The following is a 19869-nucleotide window of genomic DNA, read 5'->3' as shown; positions in this document are numbered from 1 at the left end:
CAGTGAACTGAAAATGTTTGTGGCAGGTAACGTCTGTGGGCTGTCAGGATGGGATGTAAAAATAAGCATCCTGTAAGTCCAACGCCACCATCCAGTCTCCAGGGTTGAGAGCAGAAAGGACCTGAGCCAAGGGTAGCATTTTGAACTTCTCCTTCCAGAGGAAGCGGTTGAGAGCCCTGAGGTCTGGGATGGGATGCAAGTCCTTGTCATTCTTGGGCATCAGAAAGTAGCAATAATAGCAACCACAACCTACTTCTGGCACAGGCCCCCTTTCGATAGCTCCCTTGGCCAAGAGAGCTGAAACTTCCTGGCGGAGAAGTGCCAAATGATCCTCAGACATGTGAGAGATGGTGGCATGGAGGGAGGGGTAGTCTCAAAGGCGAGGGCAAGCCCCTCGGACTATCTGCAACACCCATCTGTCTGACATGATGGATTGCCAGTGGGGGAGGTAATGGCGAATCCTGACACCCACTGGCCGCTGATGGGCCTTAAGGGTCAGACTAAGAGGGTTTGAAGGCTGCTGCAGGGGGGTAAAGGGTGGACTGGGCCGTCCGCTGGTTCCCAGACCTGCGTTGCTGGGTCCCATGTCCGCGGCCACGCAGAGGCTGGGTAGCTTGCGTAGGCCAGTGGCTAGACTGGGTCCGACGTGGTGGGGTGCCCCTTCCATAGCCACGAAAGGCAGACTGTGGTGGACGGGGAAATGCAGCAAGGCCCAAGGATCTGGCCGTAGCTCGAGAATCCTTAAAGCGCTTAAGCGCAGAGTCTGCCTTGTCACCAAATAGGCGACGGCCATCACAGGACATAGCCAACAAGGATGACTGGACATCTCCTGAAAAACCAGACATCTTCAACCAGGCCTAGCGCCGAAGGGCTACCGTCACGGGAATCGTTCTGCCCAGAGAGTCAGCGGTATCCAGTCCACAGCGGATTGTGAAATTTACTGCGTCTCTCCCATCTGCCACTGTCTGGGAGAGAATGGCCCGGGCCTCCTCCGGGCACTGAGGCAGCACTTGTGCAACCGTATCCTAGACTGTATGGGTAAAGCGACCTAAGAGGCATTCGCTATTCACAGACCGCAGCACCAGGCTGGAGGAAGAAAACATGTGCTGCCCAAGATGATCCAGCTTCTTGGATACCCTATCCGGGGGTGCAGAAGGGAAACGCGCACTTGGAATAAGAGGCTTGGACCACCAAGCTCTCAGGGAAAGGGTGTTGGGAGAGGATGATGGGATCGTCCAGAGCCAGGCGGTAGCGGCGGGCAATCGTCTGTTCCGCTAGAGCCCCTGTGCTGGGCTTGGACCAAGTGCCCAGAGGGACGTCCGTGAGGACTTCAAAGGGCAAGAGGGGTTCAGAGGACGTTGCTGCCGGTTGAAGCACTTCTGTCATTAGGTTAGTCCTGACTGCTACTGTAGGGAGCTCCAGGCCCAAAGTCTTGGTTGCCCTATGCACCACCACTGCATAGGACGCTCCCTCCTCTGTAGCCACGGTAGGGGGAAAAAGCATGCCAAGGTCTGGGGAGGTATCCAGACCACTGGCGTCACCCATTTCCTCTCTCCAGCCCGGTTCTTCTAGCTGGTCTGTTAAAGGGTCCAGTGACCCCTTCCAGTCCTCATCACCACCCTCAGAGCAATAGGGAACACCTGGGATGAACAATGGAACAAAAGTACTCTCTGGCGTCGGATTCAGCGTTGGCCAATGTCGATCCAGCTCGGGAATGAGGATGGGAACGGCGTCAGCCGGAGACGCGGCTGGCACCGGGGGGTGTCACGGTGGAAGGTCGAGTAAGGTCGACCCACGTCGATCCGGTTCCTGGCCTGGATCCAAGGGAAACCTGCGGCGCCAAAGGGCCAGGGCCCCCAAATGGTTCTGCCAGACCTGAAGGTGCACCAGTGAAGTCGAGCTGCCCACACACATGGTGGAGGGCTTCACAGAACATACAAAGCTCGGCAGAGGACACATCGGCTCCCGGAAACAGGAGGGAAGCGTGGAGTCGTCTCTGAATCAGGCGCCGGGGACGGAGCCTTAGAATGACAACGCTCCGGGTCCCGCGTCGCAACAGCCGACCGACGGGGAGAAGACGAAGAGCGTTGGTGCTTCTTCGCCTTCTTCTTGTGCTTCAACTTACCCTAGTAGTGCGAAGACTTGGACGAGGTGTGATGGCTCCGAGACCGGTCTCGAGACGTCCCCTCGAGCGAGACCGGGAACAACGCAGAGCAGACTGACGGGCCTTCAAAAGCTTTCAGGACTGCTCCCACAAAGACTTCGGATTCATGGCCTGACAGTCGGAGCACGACTTTGGGTCGTGGTCACGCTCTAGGCACCAAAGGCACACGAGGTGCGGATCTGTCATGGCCATCAGCATATGACAGGGGTCACAATGCTTGAATCCAGTCCAACGATGGGACATCCCTCGTGCACCAGGAGTCGAAGACTCAAAAAACATGTCAACAAAAGTCAAAAAGGGTTAGTCAAAAAATTACTGAGGGGCAATCTCTCTCCGGATCTGCGTTAGGCTGGCGCGGAAAAAGAAAGAACTGACGTCAGCGTGCAGGTCCAGTGTCTTAGTAGGCACTGCAATATCATCCCGGCGACGCCGGACGCTGATTCGACCGACGCCACCTACCGACGCGCAGAGGTATTGCTGAAGAAAAAATTCTCCAGATCCAGTCTGATGCCTGGGGTAATTCTAAGGTAAGGAATCTATAACTAATAGTCTCTTTCAGATTAGAAGTTAAGGTTCAATTATTTACTGACCACTTGTTGCTTTTATCCAATAGTGAATCAGAATATAGCCATTTAATTTACGATCATAACAACTTTGGTCACTTTTCAGGCTGCAAGATACATTTAAAAAAACATGAAATTATGGTGTGGAGATTCAAGAAGAGGGAAAACTATTACTGTTACTGATTTGTTTTACGGGCAAATTAAAACCGATGTAGCTATGAAGGAATTTAAGGATAAAATAGTTAAAGTATTCTCAAAAACGAATCGGTCAATTTTATTCCAAATTACAAAACACTATTGATATACAAGAACCTCCATGGAAGGAAGATCTCATTAGGAGATAGAGCATGAAAAACATAAACCTCTCTCAAATTCCATGGACAGATTCCATATTAGTAAATCAAAGTACTTTCTCAACTGTCAGATATAGGAGGTTGTTTTAGGAAAGCCCCACTACTCATATAGAATACATTTTAAGATATTGAAAAACAATCGTGGTCCTAGATGGGTCAATTAAAAACAGACCACTTCATTATGTTTGCATGGTGTCCAAAATTAGAAAAGTTTAGATAGAATTTAAACATCTAATAAAATATAAAACATACCCAAATATGAAGATAAAAGACACTGTATTGTTGTGCACACTGACCTGACCTCAGCTTTTAAGGATAGTTGGCCACTGATCTTGATGGTATTAATGCTTGTGACCATGGTAATGACGACATTAGTAATTGCTAGACACTGGAAATCCCTTTATCTCACCTACTTTCTCATAATTCATGAATGAAATTAACCAGGTGGGTTGGATGGAATTGACAGTAGCTAGCCTTCACAAACATGTCAGAAATTCTGATTTGTGGGAGGGGATAACAATGTATTGGATACACACACACACACGCTATCTAACGTGAGCTAGAAAGATATTGAGATCACTGCTAAAATTAAGCTCCGATAAACACATGTTTATTTTTTTTACGTCTAACTGGAGTCTAGAGTTACACAAGATGTTTAGGGGAGAACTCTCCAAATCTTGAAGAAGATAAAAAACAAAAAGTCTTCTTATGGTCACAGTTTTCATACATTCCTGTCACGGACGACAGGCCTAGTCACATAAGCGGGGTACCCTTTTTATCAGAAATGTGGGAATGTTGGGTGATAAGAAGTTTGTGGATCCCAGAAGATTTCGCACTTTCCCAACAGGAATGTGAGGAAAATGCATGATTCTAGTTAACAAGTTTGTATCGCATTCTGGGTAAGAAAGGTTGCAACTCGTACCACTGTGGACGCATCTAGGTGTGTAGTTTTATGAAATGTCAAGTTTTGAGAGTTTTTCCTGGGAGGCAGCCAAGCCCTAGTCCAAAAACCACAGATATCCACATCACCTACACAGTCAATTTTCACAGCAATAACTTGATGTCTCCACGTTGTATTTTGGGCTGATTGAGTCACATATGATAGGCCCAGCCACACAAGTGTAGTACCGTTTTTATCATGAGAAAGTACTGGGTGGTATGAGCTTTATCGATCTCTGCAGATACCAGAACTTTTCCTCACAGAAATCTGAGGAAAGGGAGTGATTTTAGACAAAGTTTGAGGTTTGTTGGCCATTGTTGATCCGAAAACGTCATGAGATCCATGCAAGCCACACCACCCTGTGCTCTCCTGGGTGTCTAGTTTTCAGAAATATCTATGTTTAGTTAATTTTTGGTTGAGCGTAGGTCCAAATGCCACAATTATCCACATTGCCAAATAGGTCAATGTAAAAAAGTGATGTCTCCAATTGCGTTTTCGAGCCTACTGTGTCACAGGGATAGTTCCAGCCTCAGAAGTGGAGTACTGTTTTTATCAGGAGAAGCGTTGGGATAAATAGTAGTAGAACATTTGTCTTTAACTGAATTTCTCTCCATTTTACAGTTCTAAATATCAGCTATTATACTAGAAAGAAAACATTTTGCAAAATGTCCTCTGAATCACAAGATAGTATGGGTTACCCCAAATTCAGAGTTCTACAAATAACGACTATTCTTAAACTTAGTGTCTTTGGCACATTTTAAAAAAATGCATAGGTTTCTTTCATAAGCATGTTTGATTCATTAGATTATTTCATATGAATTGCTGCATGGTACATACACAATCAAATATCTTTATAAGCCGGAGCTCAGTTGTTGGCTCGAGGTATGGTGTGCATTTAGACAACCAACAAACACTGCATATCCCTGCGACCAGAAGGACCGTAACAACATAACAGTACATTACTTTTGTAAACTGGTTATTGGGGCATTAAAGTACAGATGAAAACGTTGTTACAGTTTTCAATTTTTTTCCTACCTGTCTCCATTAGTTTTTTACTTCAACAATTTGTTTCTTTGGGAAAACGACACATATTTAAATAAATTAATCCTTGCTGAATTTAGTCTAGGTTTCATAAATGCATAGAGAATTATGGGTTCCCCAATGGGTTTCACTTCTGTTTAACCACAAAATATATGGAAAAAGGACTGCCACTTACAAAACTGCAAAAAGTCTTTATTTTATTTACAACCCTGCTTGATCCTGAAAGCTAGGAAAATGGTGATCTTAGCCCAGCAAACCTTTTGTTACTGACCTTTGTAGAAACAAAAAAACCAAAAGTTTTCTTGCAAAGCACTTAAATTATTTATTTTTTTCCAAAAACAAAATCAAAAACTGACGCTATATTTTGGCTGTTTCTACATTCCCTTCAGGGGAATCCCGAAGCCCAGTGAATCTTTAGAATCCCCAAATATGTGGGCTCTAAAAATACACAAGTATGGCCGGGATCCTATTTGTGGAAACAAGCCCCAAACATAAAAAAGGCGCATCACTCTTACAATTGGAGCGTGAGTGGATAATGGGCTAAGATCAGAATTTCCCCACAACCATTAAATATATCTTCAGTGGAGCCGTTTTATATTCGAAGGTATAGTTCATAAATATCCTACTGTATATTTTCTACATAAACAAAAGGGTTCCTCCAGGGACCCCTCTCCCTTCCATTGCCATAGGAGCGAAGATATAACATAACAGATGGAGGGAACCTGGGCATCCTTCACAGTTAGAGAACATAGGAGGGCTACAATATATGACATGCCTGGGGGGAGGGGAGGTGAGGGAGAAGTTCGATGGTTTATGTGAGACGTTTAGCTGAGTTGTAATATGGCCTTTGACAAGGCAAAAGTGATAACAATTGTATTTTAATATGGGTTAAGATGGGGTACTGAGGGAGCAGGGAGGCGAGGGTATTTAATGTAATGGAGAGATCGTACAAGCACTAATGTCAAGATATATAGGTGGTAACGATATTGTTAATGAAAAAGTGCGAGTTGCAAAATAGTATGACCTTAACTGAAAAGATATTTGTAAAATAATGTTAGTTTTACTGACGAAATGCTTAATAAAAAAAAGGGTTCCTTCTCAACGTCCATTTACATACTGTAAATTAACATTATGTACTTCAACACATCAACATGTGTTTATAATTTTTAAATGAAAGCTGCCTAGATTTCTTCTTCCTATTGCTCTATGCTGTACATTTAATGGTGGCAATTAAAGAGATAAGTGGGCTGTCTATTGTTATTCTATACTGTGTGAAGCTTAGGTCAAGCAAGCAGTTGAAAGACCATCAGCTATCAGCACAAATGGCAAGCAAAAGATCTGGCTGAGATAAAAATAAAAGTAGCACGCATGGAAACGACATCCACAGTACAATACATAAATCATAAACTTAGAGACATCACTATACATTTTGACAGTATATACACAGAACAATTGATGAAATCGTTTTCAATCACTTATTGGATCAAAGGAAGGCCCAGAAGATTGTACCTGTGTGCTTTTTCTTTTGCCGTACGGGTGACCCCCAGCACTTCCCGTTATATCCACCTCGACCTCCAAGAGCCAGTCGACTAGGGACTTTACCCTCCTGCTTGAAGGCAGACTCTGTAGAGGGCTCACAAAGGACTTTCTGGGAGTTCTCTAAAAATAAGAGAAAAAATATACAAAGTTATTATGGAGAAGGCTGCTTGTCTATGTTTATTGATATTCTTTTTTTGTCTTGATTTGGAATAAAGAGAGAAATAAATGAACACAGAGCGATAAAACAGAACTGCACTGCACTTTCCAGTTACTAGTAATCACTACAGGAACAGTCCGATGGAACCACAGTAATATTTACCAATCAGGTGAAAATGTGTAACCTTGAATAACAATTTGAAAAATGCTACTTCTACTCTTAACTCTCGTCATCTTTATAAGTGATATCATTGTAGAAATAACATCAAAACATCCCTCAAAGTCACACTATTACTTTCAGGAGCTACCTACACGGTTCTCCTCTAGAGCTGCTGTAGCGGCCGAACTCCATTCTAAGTTTTCACCAAAAATATAATACCTACCGATGATGGATCTTTAGATGAGAAATCGGTGGAAGAACCTATGGATAAAAATAGCAACTGCGACCAAACTTGTCATTCATCATCCAAATAGAGGAGAGTCATACTGCTATTGGCCTACAAAGACTTATTTCCGCCTTTGATGACTATATACTACAGAATGGCCTTGAACTGAATGTAAAAAAAAAACAAAGTGATGAAAATTGGTACGATTAAACAGAAGTTTAATTCATGGAAGGCAAGAGCAGTTACAATTGAATTTGTCAAGACGTATAGATACTTAGGGGTGGTGTTCGACAATCGAGTATCCTTTAAATTCTATTTTAAGGACCTAAGGGCCAAGACTGTGACCTTGATCCATGCTTTTAAATGTTTAAAAAAATCACTGAATTGTCAATCATATGACTTTATTCTTAAAGTAATAAAGCACAAGTTACTACTTGTTTAACAATATATCTGTAAGAGACATTAGTTAGTGATAGATTCCTTACCTTAGAATATCCCCAGGCATCAGACTGGATCAGGAAAGTTTTCTGTAGCAGTACCCCTGCGCGTCAGTAGGTGGCGTTGTGCGGCTCCGCCTCTGTCACTGGCGTCGTAAGCGCCGATATGACGTCACGGAGACTACATAGGTGCCACCTATGCATGCGGACTTCAGTTCTGTACACAACTTACCGTGCCAGGAACGCAGAGCCATGCAAGAAACTGACCACTGGTGCCAAGAAACTCTGGCCCAGAAAGGGATGACCTTAACCCTAGAAATCTGTTCGCAGAACAGGGAGGATGGGTGGGGGGGTAAGGAATCTATCACTAACTAATGTCTCTTACAGATATATCGTTACACAAGTAGTAACTTGTGCATCTGAAAGAGACACGTTAGTGATAGATTCCTTACCTTAGAATAGATACCCCAGCAATACCAACCCCGGTGGTTGGTCTGCAAAAAGATTACACCAGGAAGTCAAGGAGAACAGAGCGGCCAAAGAAGCCGTCCCTCCGGACCTGACTGGCAAGGCAGTAATGCTTGGTAAACGTGTGCAGCGAAGCCCACGTAGCTGCCTGACAAATGTCCTGCAAGGGGACGGCGCGTCCCAAGGCAGCAGTGGCTGCAGTTGCCCTGATCGAATGGGCATGCAGCCCCGCAGGAGGCTCCTTCTTAACCAAGGAGTAACATGCTTTGATGCACAGAACAACCCACCGCGAGATGGTCAGTTTGTGCACAGCCCGACCTTTATTGGCGCCCATGTAGCCAACAAAAAGCTTGTCATCCACCCGGAACTGCTGCGTACGCTTCAGATAAGTGCAGAACCGACTGCCGGGCATCCAAAAGCTTCCGGCACTGCTCCCACTATGACTTTGGATTCATGGTTCGACAGTTGGAGCACAACTTCGGGTAGTGGTTGTGCACCAGGCACCTGAGGCACACGAGGTGCGGATCCGTCACAGACATCAGCTTGAGACAAGAATCACAAGGCTTGAATCCGGTCCGACGATGGGACATCACTCGCGACTCAAAAAAGACATCGACAAAAGTCAAAAAAGGGTTAGTCAAAAAATGACTAAGGGGCAAGCTCTCGCCAGATGTGCACTAGGCTGGCGTGGAAAAACATTATCCCGGCGACCACGACCGCCGCCACCTACTGACGTGCAGGGGTATTGCTGAAGAAAAAGTTCTCCGCATCCAGTCTGAGAACTGGGGTAATGCTAAGGTAAGGAATCTATATCGAATAGTCTCTTTCAGATGACAAGAGTTACAGAACCTCCCCTGGGGAAACGAGGGTGAAGATCCTAAAGATAAAACTTGGTCATCACAGGTAGCCCCCACAAACCTGATGAAGACGGTGGGCCCAAAGATACCTCACACACTAAAATTGGGTACCAAGGTAAAAACTGGGATCCCAATAGGGTATGGTGTCACAACTGTCAAAAGACAGACATTGAGATTAAAACAAACTGCTCCTGAGGCGGAAGCCGGGAATATGCTTAGCGCTTTTTTTAAAACAAATATTTTCTTTTACTCTGTGGCACTACTTACTGCTGTATTCTCCCCTGGGCACTCTCCCTTTTTGGAACACTCGTTCTAGATTCTACCGCACAGCTGATCTACGCTGTCGCGGGAAAAACCTTGCCTTCGCCGCCAAAGCCTGAAGCGAGGCCACGCCCACCACTGCGAGGCCACGCCCCCCCCCCCCCGGAAAGCATTTCAGGCGCGCGATACTTCCACCAGACACATTGAGATTAAAACAAACTGCTCCTGAGGCGGAAGCCGGGAGATAGCTTAGCGCTTTTTTTTTAAAACAATTATTTTCTTTTACTCTGTGGCACTATTTACTGCTGTATTCTCCCCTGGGCACTCTCCCTTTTTGGAACACTCGTTCTAGATTCTACCGCACAGCTGATCTACGCTGTCGCGGGAAAAACCTTGCCTTTGCCGCCATAGCCTGAAGCGAGGCCACGCCCACCACTGCGAGGCCACACCCCCCATCGCCATTAAAGGATGTGCCTCGGCCGGACGCGCAGCAGACGAGCGCAGCGGGCGCGCCGAAGGCGCGCCTAAGGCAAGCCCGTCTGCGCCCGTCCGCGGCCGGTCGGGGCACGGGGCACGTCCCCCTGCTGGCTTGAGGAAATACTCCTCCATAGATTTGATTCAACTTCATTCATACAGGTCCTCCCCCCCCCCCCCCTACTCTGTTGAACTGTGAGTCACTGGGACTTCTTTGCACCAGAGAAATTTTCCCCGAGATGACAGGTCCTCTCCCAACTCCTCCTTCAAACACTTCTTTTCTATCTAATAATCATACTCCACCCATTCAGCTGACAGTGATCTACCTTAACACACGATCACTGGTAAAGCATCAGCTGGAAATCTTCGCACTGTTAGACTCTGAGCAGCCGGATATACTTTTGCTAACAGAGACTTGGCTGAACGATGACTCTGCTCCTGATTTACTTGCTGCAATCCCTACTGGTTACTACATCCTCCATGTAAACAGAGCCTCTGGAAGGCCGGGAGGAGGAGTAGCAGCAATTATTAAAAACTCCATTCAGTTCTCCGCTTTGAACTTAACTGGCATCCCCTCAGTTGAATTCCTTACGGCTAGACTGGAACCCCTTACCACTCCACTTACCTGTGTGTTAGTTTACCACCCCCCCAACCCATGCAGAATTTTCCTCTGCTGTTTGGCGATATGCTATCCCAACTCATCATTAACAATTCCAGAATCTTGGTTCTGGGCGATTTTAACTACTGGCCCTCTCATGCTAAGGAGAATACCTGCTCCATATCATTTACTGAGCTCCTGTCTAGTATGAACTGTATTTCACACATAAAGACAGCTACTCACATCAAGGGCCATATATTGGATCAGGTTTGGACATCCAACCTGGACATCTCTACTCCCCTCATTTCTCCCTGCATCTGGTCAGACCATTTTATTGTTTCCTTCTCTATCACGGCCATTCCCAGTCCTAGTAGACCCAAGGAAGGAAACCTCTTAGCCCGGAATTGGAACAGGGCTAACCTCAATGACTTTGCCACCTTACTTAAAACCTCCAGTCCCTCCAGTCTGGGATCTATTGACACCCAAGCCTCTGCTCTTACACACTGGCTGGAGTCAGCCAGCGACATCGTGGCCCCCCGCAGACAATTAAAACTTAGACGCCCTCACGATGCCCAAAAATGGTTTAACGGACGACCTTAAAGCCTTGAAGTTGGGCCTTAGGCAGGCTGAGCGCCAGTGGCGACGAGGCTATGCCCCTGACATGAAACTACATTTCGCCACCCTGCTCAAAGATTATAAACTAGCAGTCCTACGAACTAAATCCATGTATTTCTCAAATAAGATTGCCAGCCCCGCCACTAAAACCAAGGACATCTTCTCTATTGTCGAGGAATTGTCAAACCCAGACAGGATCACCCCTAAACCCCTCCCATCCCGGGCACTTTGTGACTCTCTAAACCTTTTCTTTGTTGAAAAGATAGCTAACATTAAGAACAGTATTCTATCCTCAGCCCTCTCTTACCATCTTGGGCCTGAGTCCACTTTGCCTTCTCTCAATCCCAGGCAGCTGACTCAGATCCCTCTAATCTCCGAGACAGAATTTCTAGCCCTCCTTAAGAAGGTTGTGTCAGGATCCCCTACTGACTGCTGCCCCCCCTCAGTCCTCCGTGAGGCCTTTACAGCATGCCCTTCTCCCCCTTTGGCACTGCTGAATAACTCTCTCTCCTCTGGCACTGTTCCCGGATCATTTAAACGAGCCGAGGTCACGCCTATCCTCAAAAAACCTACAGCAGACCCTACAATTATCAGCAACTTTCGTCCCATCTCCCTCCTCCCTTACCTCAGCAAGGTCCTTGAGGCCCATGTGACCAACACTCTGAGTACTTTCATCGAGGACTCTCAGTTCCTCGACCATCAACAGGCTGGATTCAGACCCAACCACTCCACAGAATCTGTCATACTTTCAGTTATGGAGGAACTACGGAGAGGGGCGGACTCTAACATCAGTCAGGTCCTGGTGCTCCTGGATTTGTCGGCCGCCTTCGACACGTTCGACCATGACATTCTGGCCGGCCGTGTTGGGGAGGCCGGCATCCAGGGCCCTGCGTTGGCCTGGATCCGCTCCTTCTTGAGCAACCGCCATCAGGCGGTCCGGCTCTCTCAGTTCTCTGCGGATGAGGTTAAGCTAACCTGTGGTGTCCCGCAGGGATCCTCCTTATCCCCTCTCCTTTTCAATCTATATCTCACCCCCCTTATCCGCTCGCTACAAGGCAGTGGTGTCACCGCGTTTAATTATGCGGATGACATCCAGCTGGTTTTCAACATTAATTCCACGACCCAGTCCATCGACGATTTTCAATCCATTCTTTGTCATATCAGTGACGCGATGGGGGCGAACCATCTGAAGCTTAACCCCGACAAGACTGAACTTCTGCTTGTCGGGGGCATAGTCAACCCTTGGAATTCCACCTTTTGGCCCTCCAGGCTGGGCACCCCCCCTAATCCCGTCAGCTCAGTGAAGAGCCTTGGGATTATCATCAGTAATGATCTCTCAATGCAATCGCAGATCAGTGCGGTGGTGTCCTCTAGCTTCTTTAAACTGAGAAAAATCCGTAAGATTGCCCGCTTCCTGACCACTGAAGCCCACACCTTGGTACTACTGGCGCTTGTCATCTCCAGGTTGGATTATGCCAACTCTCTCTATGTTGGCCTACCTGTATACCAATTAAAGAGGCTCCAACTGGTCCAGAACCAGGCAGCACGGCTCATTTACCACCAACCCAAACACCAGCACGCACGCTCTCCACTGGCTCCCAGTCACTGAGCGGTGCAAATTTAAACTGGGCTGCATTATTTTTAAGTCCCTTGTTGGTATAGGACCCTTGTTTATTTCTTCACTTTTGCACCCATATGTCCCTTCCCGCAACCTCCGTTCTTCTCACCTGCCCTACTTCAAACCCCTACCTTTAAACGTAAAAAACATGGAGGACTAAGGTTTTCATTCCTTGCCCCATCCTTTTGGAACGCCCTTCCATTAAGTCTGAGACTGGCTTCCCCCTTAATCCATTTTAGGTCTCTCCTAAAAACCCATTTGTTCCGTATAGCTTATAATTAGAATGTCCTTAGCCCCCTGGACTGTTTGGTTTTCTTTCTCTCTGCCCCCAGCGCCAAGAAACCGTCTGGTGTTAGCTGCGCTTTATAAATTCCTTTTACATTACATTACAAAGACAGGATACCACACCAAGGACCCTAGCTGTTTTAAAAAATAAAGCCCATGCTGTAGCTCCAGGGGTTGCCAGTGTAGCCTATGAAGGTAGTCGCTCAGAGGAGTAATTCCACACAGTCTTCAACTAGAAATTGGGCCGAAAAGGTGAGTTAGAGATTCCAGAGGGGAGTAGACCCTTTCACCACCTACTGGTGAATGGGATCCAAGTCACTGCCCTGAGAGATCCCTGTGGCAGTCACACTGTGGTGCATTAGAGGTTGGTACTCTCAAACTAGTATATCACAGGGGAGACAAAAAGAGTAAGGGTTATCCCAGCAGAGGTCACTGATAGGCCTGTGGCTGTAGTGCCCCTAGAGATAGATAGGTCCCTTAGTTGGAGAAGGGTGGTAGTCATTAAAGACCTCCCGCTTGACTGTCTCCTTGGGAATGACCACCCAGAGGTTGGTTTGAGCCAAAGTGAGGTACTGGTCGAGTGCAAGTCCTCACCCAAGGAATCTGGGCGGGCTGACCCTGCAACTAGTGTAGGTAAGCCCCAAATTAAAAAGAAGAGAAAACATAGGAAGGGTAGACAACTGCTAGCCACAATTCCAGTAGGCCAAGGATATTCTACCCCTGTAGGGAAGAAGCCCACATTTGGCACTGGTGAAGTCCTACCAGTCCCACAAAAAGACTGGACTAGTCACGCAACTGTCCAGCCCGAGTGGGTGGCTTCTCAGCTGACAGCAAGGAGGGTAGAAGGAGGGTGTTAACTACAAGGGGTAGTGACCCCCACTCTAAAACTGCAGACGACAGGCAACCAGAACCCAAAAAAGCCTGGAAGTCTGCTCATTCACCTACCAGTGAAGAGCTAAAAGTGTGGATCTGGGCACTGACAGATGTCAGTGGCCTGTGCAGGGTGTTAGTCTTCATGGCTGTACTGTCCTTGGCATGGTCGTCTAGCCCCATGCCAAATAGTAAGTTAGGCCACCTGACCCTGTTGGTCATGGTGGGGATACTCAAGCTGTGGGTAACCTCTGTGGGTAAGCTGGGTGCTGCCATATCTAAGTTAGAATTTGCACAGGTAGAGACCTCTAAACCCAGACTAAAAGATGCAGTAAAGACACTAAAGAACTAGGAAAGGAGCTCTGGCAATTAGGTCCTCTTGAACCTGTTGAAGTAGGCCAGCTCTCCAAAGGGACTGAACTAGACAGAAGGATGTAAGGCAGAGTAGGCCCTGCAACTTTCAAACCACTTCCTCTACACTTCCTTGCATGAAAGACTAGGAAGACTCACCCAGGTTTGGCTTAGTCTCCTGGACTTTGGGCTGGGGGAGGGGGGCTTGTGTAGGAAAGTGGATTTCTGTTGCAGTAACCCCCCACTTTTTGCCAGGCTTCTAATGCGCTTTGACTGAATGTGCCCTTGGTCCCTGCTAATGAGGTTCCCAGGGCCTGTGTCCTTTCCCTAACCTGTACCATTGTTCCCACAATTGCCACACCTTTGGCCCACATACAAGTCTCATGTAAAATGTACCAGTGGTACCAAGGACCTTGTGACGAGAGAGGGTTCCTTAGGGCTGCAACATGTAATGTGCCACCCTAAAGGACGCCACACCAAAGATATACATACTGCCATTGCAGGATATCTATTGTGGTGTAGCTAAACCAAAAGAGTCGACATGGCCCCCAGTCCTGGGTGCCATGCCGACACTGCCTGTGGCATGGGTAAGTCACACCTGTGGCCGGCCTTCAACACCTAAGGAAGGGTGCACTATACCCCAGGAGAGGGCATCGCGCATGAGCAGTATGGCCCTGCATTGTCTGAGTCCAATCTTGGACATTGTAAGTGCAGTGAATCAAGAGAGATCAAGATTTTTATTATAATTTGGAACTCAAAGAGGTCCACATAAAAAGCAAACAAGGAGTACAAAATGGTCAAGTTACTTACCTTCGGTAATCCCTTATCTGGTAGAGACATGATCTATCCGCAGATTTCTTACCTTTGAACTTCCAGTCGTCAGGCTGTATCAGGAAGATTTTTCTTATCAGTACCCTTGTGCGCCGTTAAATGGTGTCGGACTCCTCTGCGTGACGTCGGTGGCGTGTTCGTCGTGACGTCTGCGTCGTCAATATAACCACCACTCTGGCACGCTGAAGTCAGTACTTTTCACGACTTTCAACACCATGAAGTGACCAACCATGGTGTGTTAAAAAAAAAAGCTAGAGCCCTGAGGGGAAACAGCCCTGACACTAAAAGACAATTCCGTAGTGAGGGGGGGGATGGATGGGTTGGTAAGGAATCTGCGGTAAGATAATGTCTATAAGGCGTTACCGAATTCAAGTCCATCTGATAAGACACATCTAGCCACAGATTCCTTACCTTTGAACAGATACCCAAGCAATACCTTTCCAGGAGGAGGGTCTGCGGAAAAGCTTTAAACCTGCAAATCCTGTAAGACAAAATAGACAAACAGGCCCTTCCTGCGAACCTGAGAATTCAGGAAAAAGTGTCTGGCGAATGTGTGCAGAGATGCCCACGTGGCCGCTTGGTAGATATTAGAAGTAGGAACACAAGGATGGAGGGCTGTGGTGGCTCCTTTCGCCCTAGTGGAATAGGCCCTAAGGCCTCCAGGAGGCTGCTTTTTTGCCAAGGCATAACATATTTTGATGCAGAGGATAACCCAGCGTTCTTTGCTCTCACATACCCTATAGAGAGGGTTGGTCATCCATCTGGAACTCTTTTGTACGATCAAGGTAGAACGATAACTCTCTTTTTGGGTCTAGACGGTGGAGTTGCGCTTTTCCTTTGGACGGTTGCTGAGGTACATAGAAAGTGGGCAGAGTAACGGACTGTTCCAGATGAAAGGGAGTTATAATCTTTGGCAAAAAGGATGCCCTAATTCTTAGTACTACTTTGTCCAGAAAGATTGTCAGGTAGGGAGGCTATGATGACAGTGCCTGTAGTTCGCTCACCCTCCTGGCAAAGGTAATTGCCACCAAATAATCCGTTTTGATAGTAAGCAACTGTAGAGGACAGTTGTGCAGCGGCTCAAATGGCGCGCACATCAAAAAAGTAAGGATCAAATTAAGGTCTCATTGTAGCATTAGAAAAGGCGAAGGGGGAAACAAGTGGGGTAACCCCTTCAAACACCTCTGCACCAGAGGGGACTTAACCCTTTCGATGCTTGTGACGGAGCGGTTCCGTCATGCGCGTCGGTCGCGCTGTGCGCATGACGGAACCGCTCCGTCACGGCCCTGCCCGCGCAAGAACCCTTCAGCACAGCGCGGTAATCCACGCCACGCTGAAGGGGTTAAAGGTGAAGGCTGATCTGGCAGCCAAAGAAATGGCAAGAGGGCCGAAAGGTAGCCCTTCAAAGTGCCCAAAGCAGAGCCCTGCTGGGCCAAGGAAATGATAAATAGGAGAATATCTGCCAGAGAAGCAGATAAGGGGTCAATAGACCATTCTGTACAATATTTACAATTATTTTTTCCATCTGCAGGTATACACCGATTTCATGGAGGGTTGCCGTGCTGCCAGAATAACCTCGCAGACTTCAGGAGGAAGGTCAAAAGATGTCAACTGTCGCCACTCAATCTCCATGCAAGAAGGATGAGAGTGGACAAGTTTGGGTGGAGAACACTCCCCTGCTGCGACAAAAGATCCTCCCAAAGGGGCAGCCTGATCGGAGGATCGATGGTAATATCCAGAAGCTTGGGATACCAAACACTCCGTGCCCAGTCTGAAGCCACAAGATTGACTTGTGCCCGGTCCCTACTGATCTTAATGAGTACTCTGTGCAGACGTGCCTTGGGTGGAAAGGCACACAGGAGGCATGAGCTCCAACCGCGACAAAAAGCGTTGTCGAGCGAGAGCCACCTTGGAAATTCCAAGGCACACAACTGATGACATTGAGTGCTCTCTTTGGAAGCATACAGCTCTAACCAAGGCTCTCCCCGCTGCTGAAAGAGACCTTTTGCTACCTCCAGATGGAGATGCCACATCTGAGCCACAAGGCACCCACGGCTGAGTTTGTCTGCTGTGGTGTTCAGAGAACCGTCCGGAAGTTAAACTACCAGGGAAATGCCCTGTTCTTCCAGCCATGTCCAGAGGCTCATGGCCTCTTGACAGAGAGTCCACAACCCAACTCCAACTTGTTTGTTGCAGTCCAACATGGCGGTAATCTTGTCTATGAACACCTGAACTAGCTTTCCCTTGATGGATGGTAAAAAAAGGCTTTCGGTGCCAGTCGGATCGTACAAAGCTTCAATAGGTTGATATGGAGCTTGGCTTCCGCCGGAGACCAGAGTTCTTTTATCTACACCTTCCCCAGATGGCCGTACCATCCTAGAAGGGACCCATCCGTCACTAATGTGAGATCTGGGTAGGGAAGGGAGAGGGATCTGCTTCTGACCCAATCGCGGTTTGTCATCCATCAATGCAGGTCTTTCGCAATGCCCTCTGATATCTGAACCAGGTGGGTGAGATTTCCTCAATGCTGTTTCCATTGGAACTTCAGATCCCACTGCAGAGCCCACATGCGCCACCGTGCATGGTCCACCAGCAGGATGCAGGAAGCCATGAGGCCCGACAGTTTCAGTCATTCTCACCAAAATCCAGGATAGAGGCTGAAACATCGGTATCATAGCCTGAATATCCTAGACTCGCCACTTGGGAGGATTAGTCCGAAACTGCACTCGTGTCCAGAACCGCCCCAAAAAAAGTGAGCGTCTGAAAGGAAGTCAGGTGTGACTTCGGCACGTTGATAGTGAACCCCAGCGAATGCAGAAGGTTTGCGGTAGTCTAGAGGTGGGAGACGACTGCTTAGGACGAGCCACCTTCAATAACCAGTCGTGATAGAGTAAGACTGGAACCCCCAATCTCCGCAGATGGGCTGCAATCACTACCATCACCATTGTGAACACCCGAGGGACACTGGTGAGACCGAGGGGGAGCACCGCAAACTGAAAGTGCTCGTGGCCCACTGTAAACTACAGGTAAGACGATGGGCAGGCAGGACAGGGATATGAAAATAGGCATCCTGCAAGTCCAGCGCTACCATCCGGTCTCCTGGGTCCAGGGCAGACAGGGCCTGAGCTAGGGTAAGCATCTTGAACTTCCCCTTTTTGAGGAAGTAATTGAGAGCTCTGAGGTCGAGGTTAGGATAAAGTCCTACGTCATTCTTTGGAGCCAAGAAATGCAGGAATAACAACCATAGCCTATTTCTGGCCGGGAACCCTCTCCCTTGGCCAAAAGAGTTTTGACTTCCTCACGGAGTAGGGAAAGTGGTCCTCTGTCAGCCAATCGTACACTGGAGGCATTGAGGGAGGGGTAGTCTCAAAGGGAAGGGAGTAGCCTTTCTGACTATTTGCAATACCCACTTGTCTGAGGTGATGTTTCGCCAGTGGTGGAGTTGATGGCGTATCCTGGCCCCAACTAGTCTTGAATGATCCTGGGGGGATCAGATTATGAAGATTTTGCAGTGGCGGATGGGATCGTGGCCTTGCTCGACTTCTGGCCTCCCGACCCAGGGTGTCAGGGGGAACCGCGTCCACGGCCCTGCAGAGGCTGCTGAACCTATGGGGCCTTCTGGCCGGAAAAGGGCTGGTGAGGTTGGTAGCTCCTTCCCTAGCCACGAAAGGAGCAAAATGCAGTTACAGGCCAGGATGTTGTGGTGAGGCCCAAGGACTTAGCCGTAGCCTGCAAGTCTTTGAAACGCTCAAGGGCTGCATCTGCTTTGTATCCGAAAAGATGGGAGCATGTCCATAAGATTAGCTTAGACATCCCCCGAAAAACTAGATGTCCTCAGCCAGGCGTGGCGATGTAAGGCCACTGTAGTGGAAATCACTCAACCCAGCGAGTCTGTCGTGTCCAAGCCATATCGGATGGCAAACTTTGCTGCATCTCTCCTGTCTGAAATGGCTTGGGAAAGTAGGATCCGGCCATCTTCTGAGACTCTGGGAAACACCTGCACAACCGTGTCCCATACTGAATGGGAATAACGTCCCAAAAGGCATGCGGTGTTCACCCACCACAATGCTAGAAGAGAACATTTTCTTCCCAAAGCCGTCCAGTCTCTTGGATTCCCTTTTGCACCTCCAGACAGGGAACGCACCATGGGAAGTGGAAGCTTGAATCTCCAAACTTTGTGGGGTGCTGAGGAAAACTGGGTTGTCTGGTGTAGGGCGATGGCAATGGGCAATAGTTCTATTCACAGGAGTCCCTGTGCTGGGCTTGAACCAGGAGCCCAGAATAACTTCTGTTAAGGCCTCATTAAAAAGGCAGCAAAAGTTCTGAGCTGGAGACACCAGGCTGAAGGGCCTCTTGCAAGATGTTAGTCTTGACTGCCACCGTAGGGAGCTGCAGGTACAAGACCTTCGCAGCCCTACGCACCACCATAGCAAATGATGCCCTCTCCTCTGTAGCCATGTTAGGTGGAGACAGCATGCCAGAATCTGGGCAGGTGTTTAGACCACTGGCATCACCCTGTTCTTTGTACCAGTCGATGTCTTTTGGTTGCGGGATTTCTAAGGGATCCTGCTCCCTTCCCTCCCAACCCCCCTCATCTATTCCTAACCCTTCAGAATAGGGCAGGTTGAATGACATGGATCCATACAGCTCCATTGGTGCCAGTCTCAGGGTCTGTGCATGTCGGGCGGGCTCTGTGTCGTTAGGAATGAGGATTGGGGAGGTACCGCCAGTTGGCACCGGTGACGCTGAGGACCTCGGTGGTGGACACAGTGCCGTGGAAGGTCACTGTGGAGGTGTGACCCAGGCACCAGCTCCTCAGAGCAGGGCCTCAAATGCTGCTGTTCCTCCACTTCATGAGTGACGGGCAGGGTGAAGTCGAAGCACGCTTTGTGTGCTTTTTGTGGTGCCTCTTACCGGACTTCAACGACTTCGACAAAGAGGACTTCAATTCACCAGAACGGTGCTCGGACGTTTCTCTCGACAGAGACCGGGATCGAGATCGGTGAGGCGACCTCCGTGGTGCTGTACGATGCTTTTGGGACCACTCCCTCAAAGCCTTCGG

General features: G+C 48.0%; 1 protein-coding gene across 4 annotated transcripts in view; it reads right to left on the bottom strand.

Annotated features, from left to right (window-relative positions):
• Positions 1-19869, bottom strand: part of ZSWIM8 (zinc finger SWIM-type containing 8) — a 2297361-nt gene that overhangs the window by 937735 nt on the left and 1339757 nt on the right. For all 4 annotated transcript variants that reach the window (XM_085603517.1, XM_085603518.1, XM_085603514.1 and 1 more), the window contains exon 17: positions 6571-6720. In XM_085603517.1, coding sequence (XP_085459643.1) covers positions 6571-6720 — 150 coding nt within the window. The remainder of the gene's footprint in view (positions 1-6570; positions 6721-19869) is intronic.

The sequence above is a fragment of the Triturus cristatus genome, chromosome 1_2 (genome assembly GCF_964204655.1).
Source record: "Triturus cristatus chromosome 1_2, aTriCri1.1, whole genome shotgun sequence".
Lineage (NCBI taxonomy): Eukaryota > Metazoa > Chordata > Amphibia > Caudata > Salamandridae > Triturus > Triturus cristatus.
Note: the sequence above shows the minus strand (reverse complement) of the source record. Positions and strands in the feature narration are given on the sequence as shown.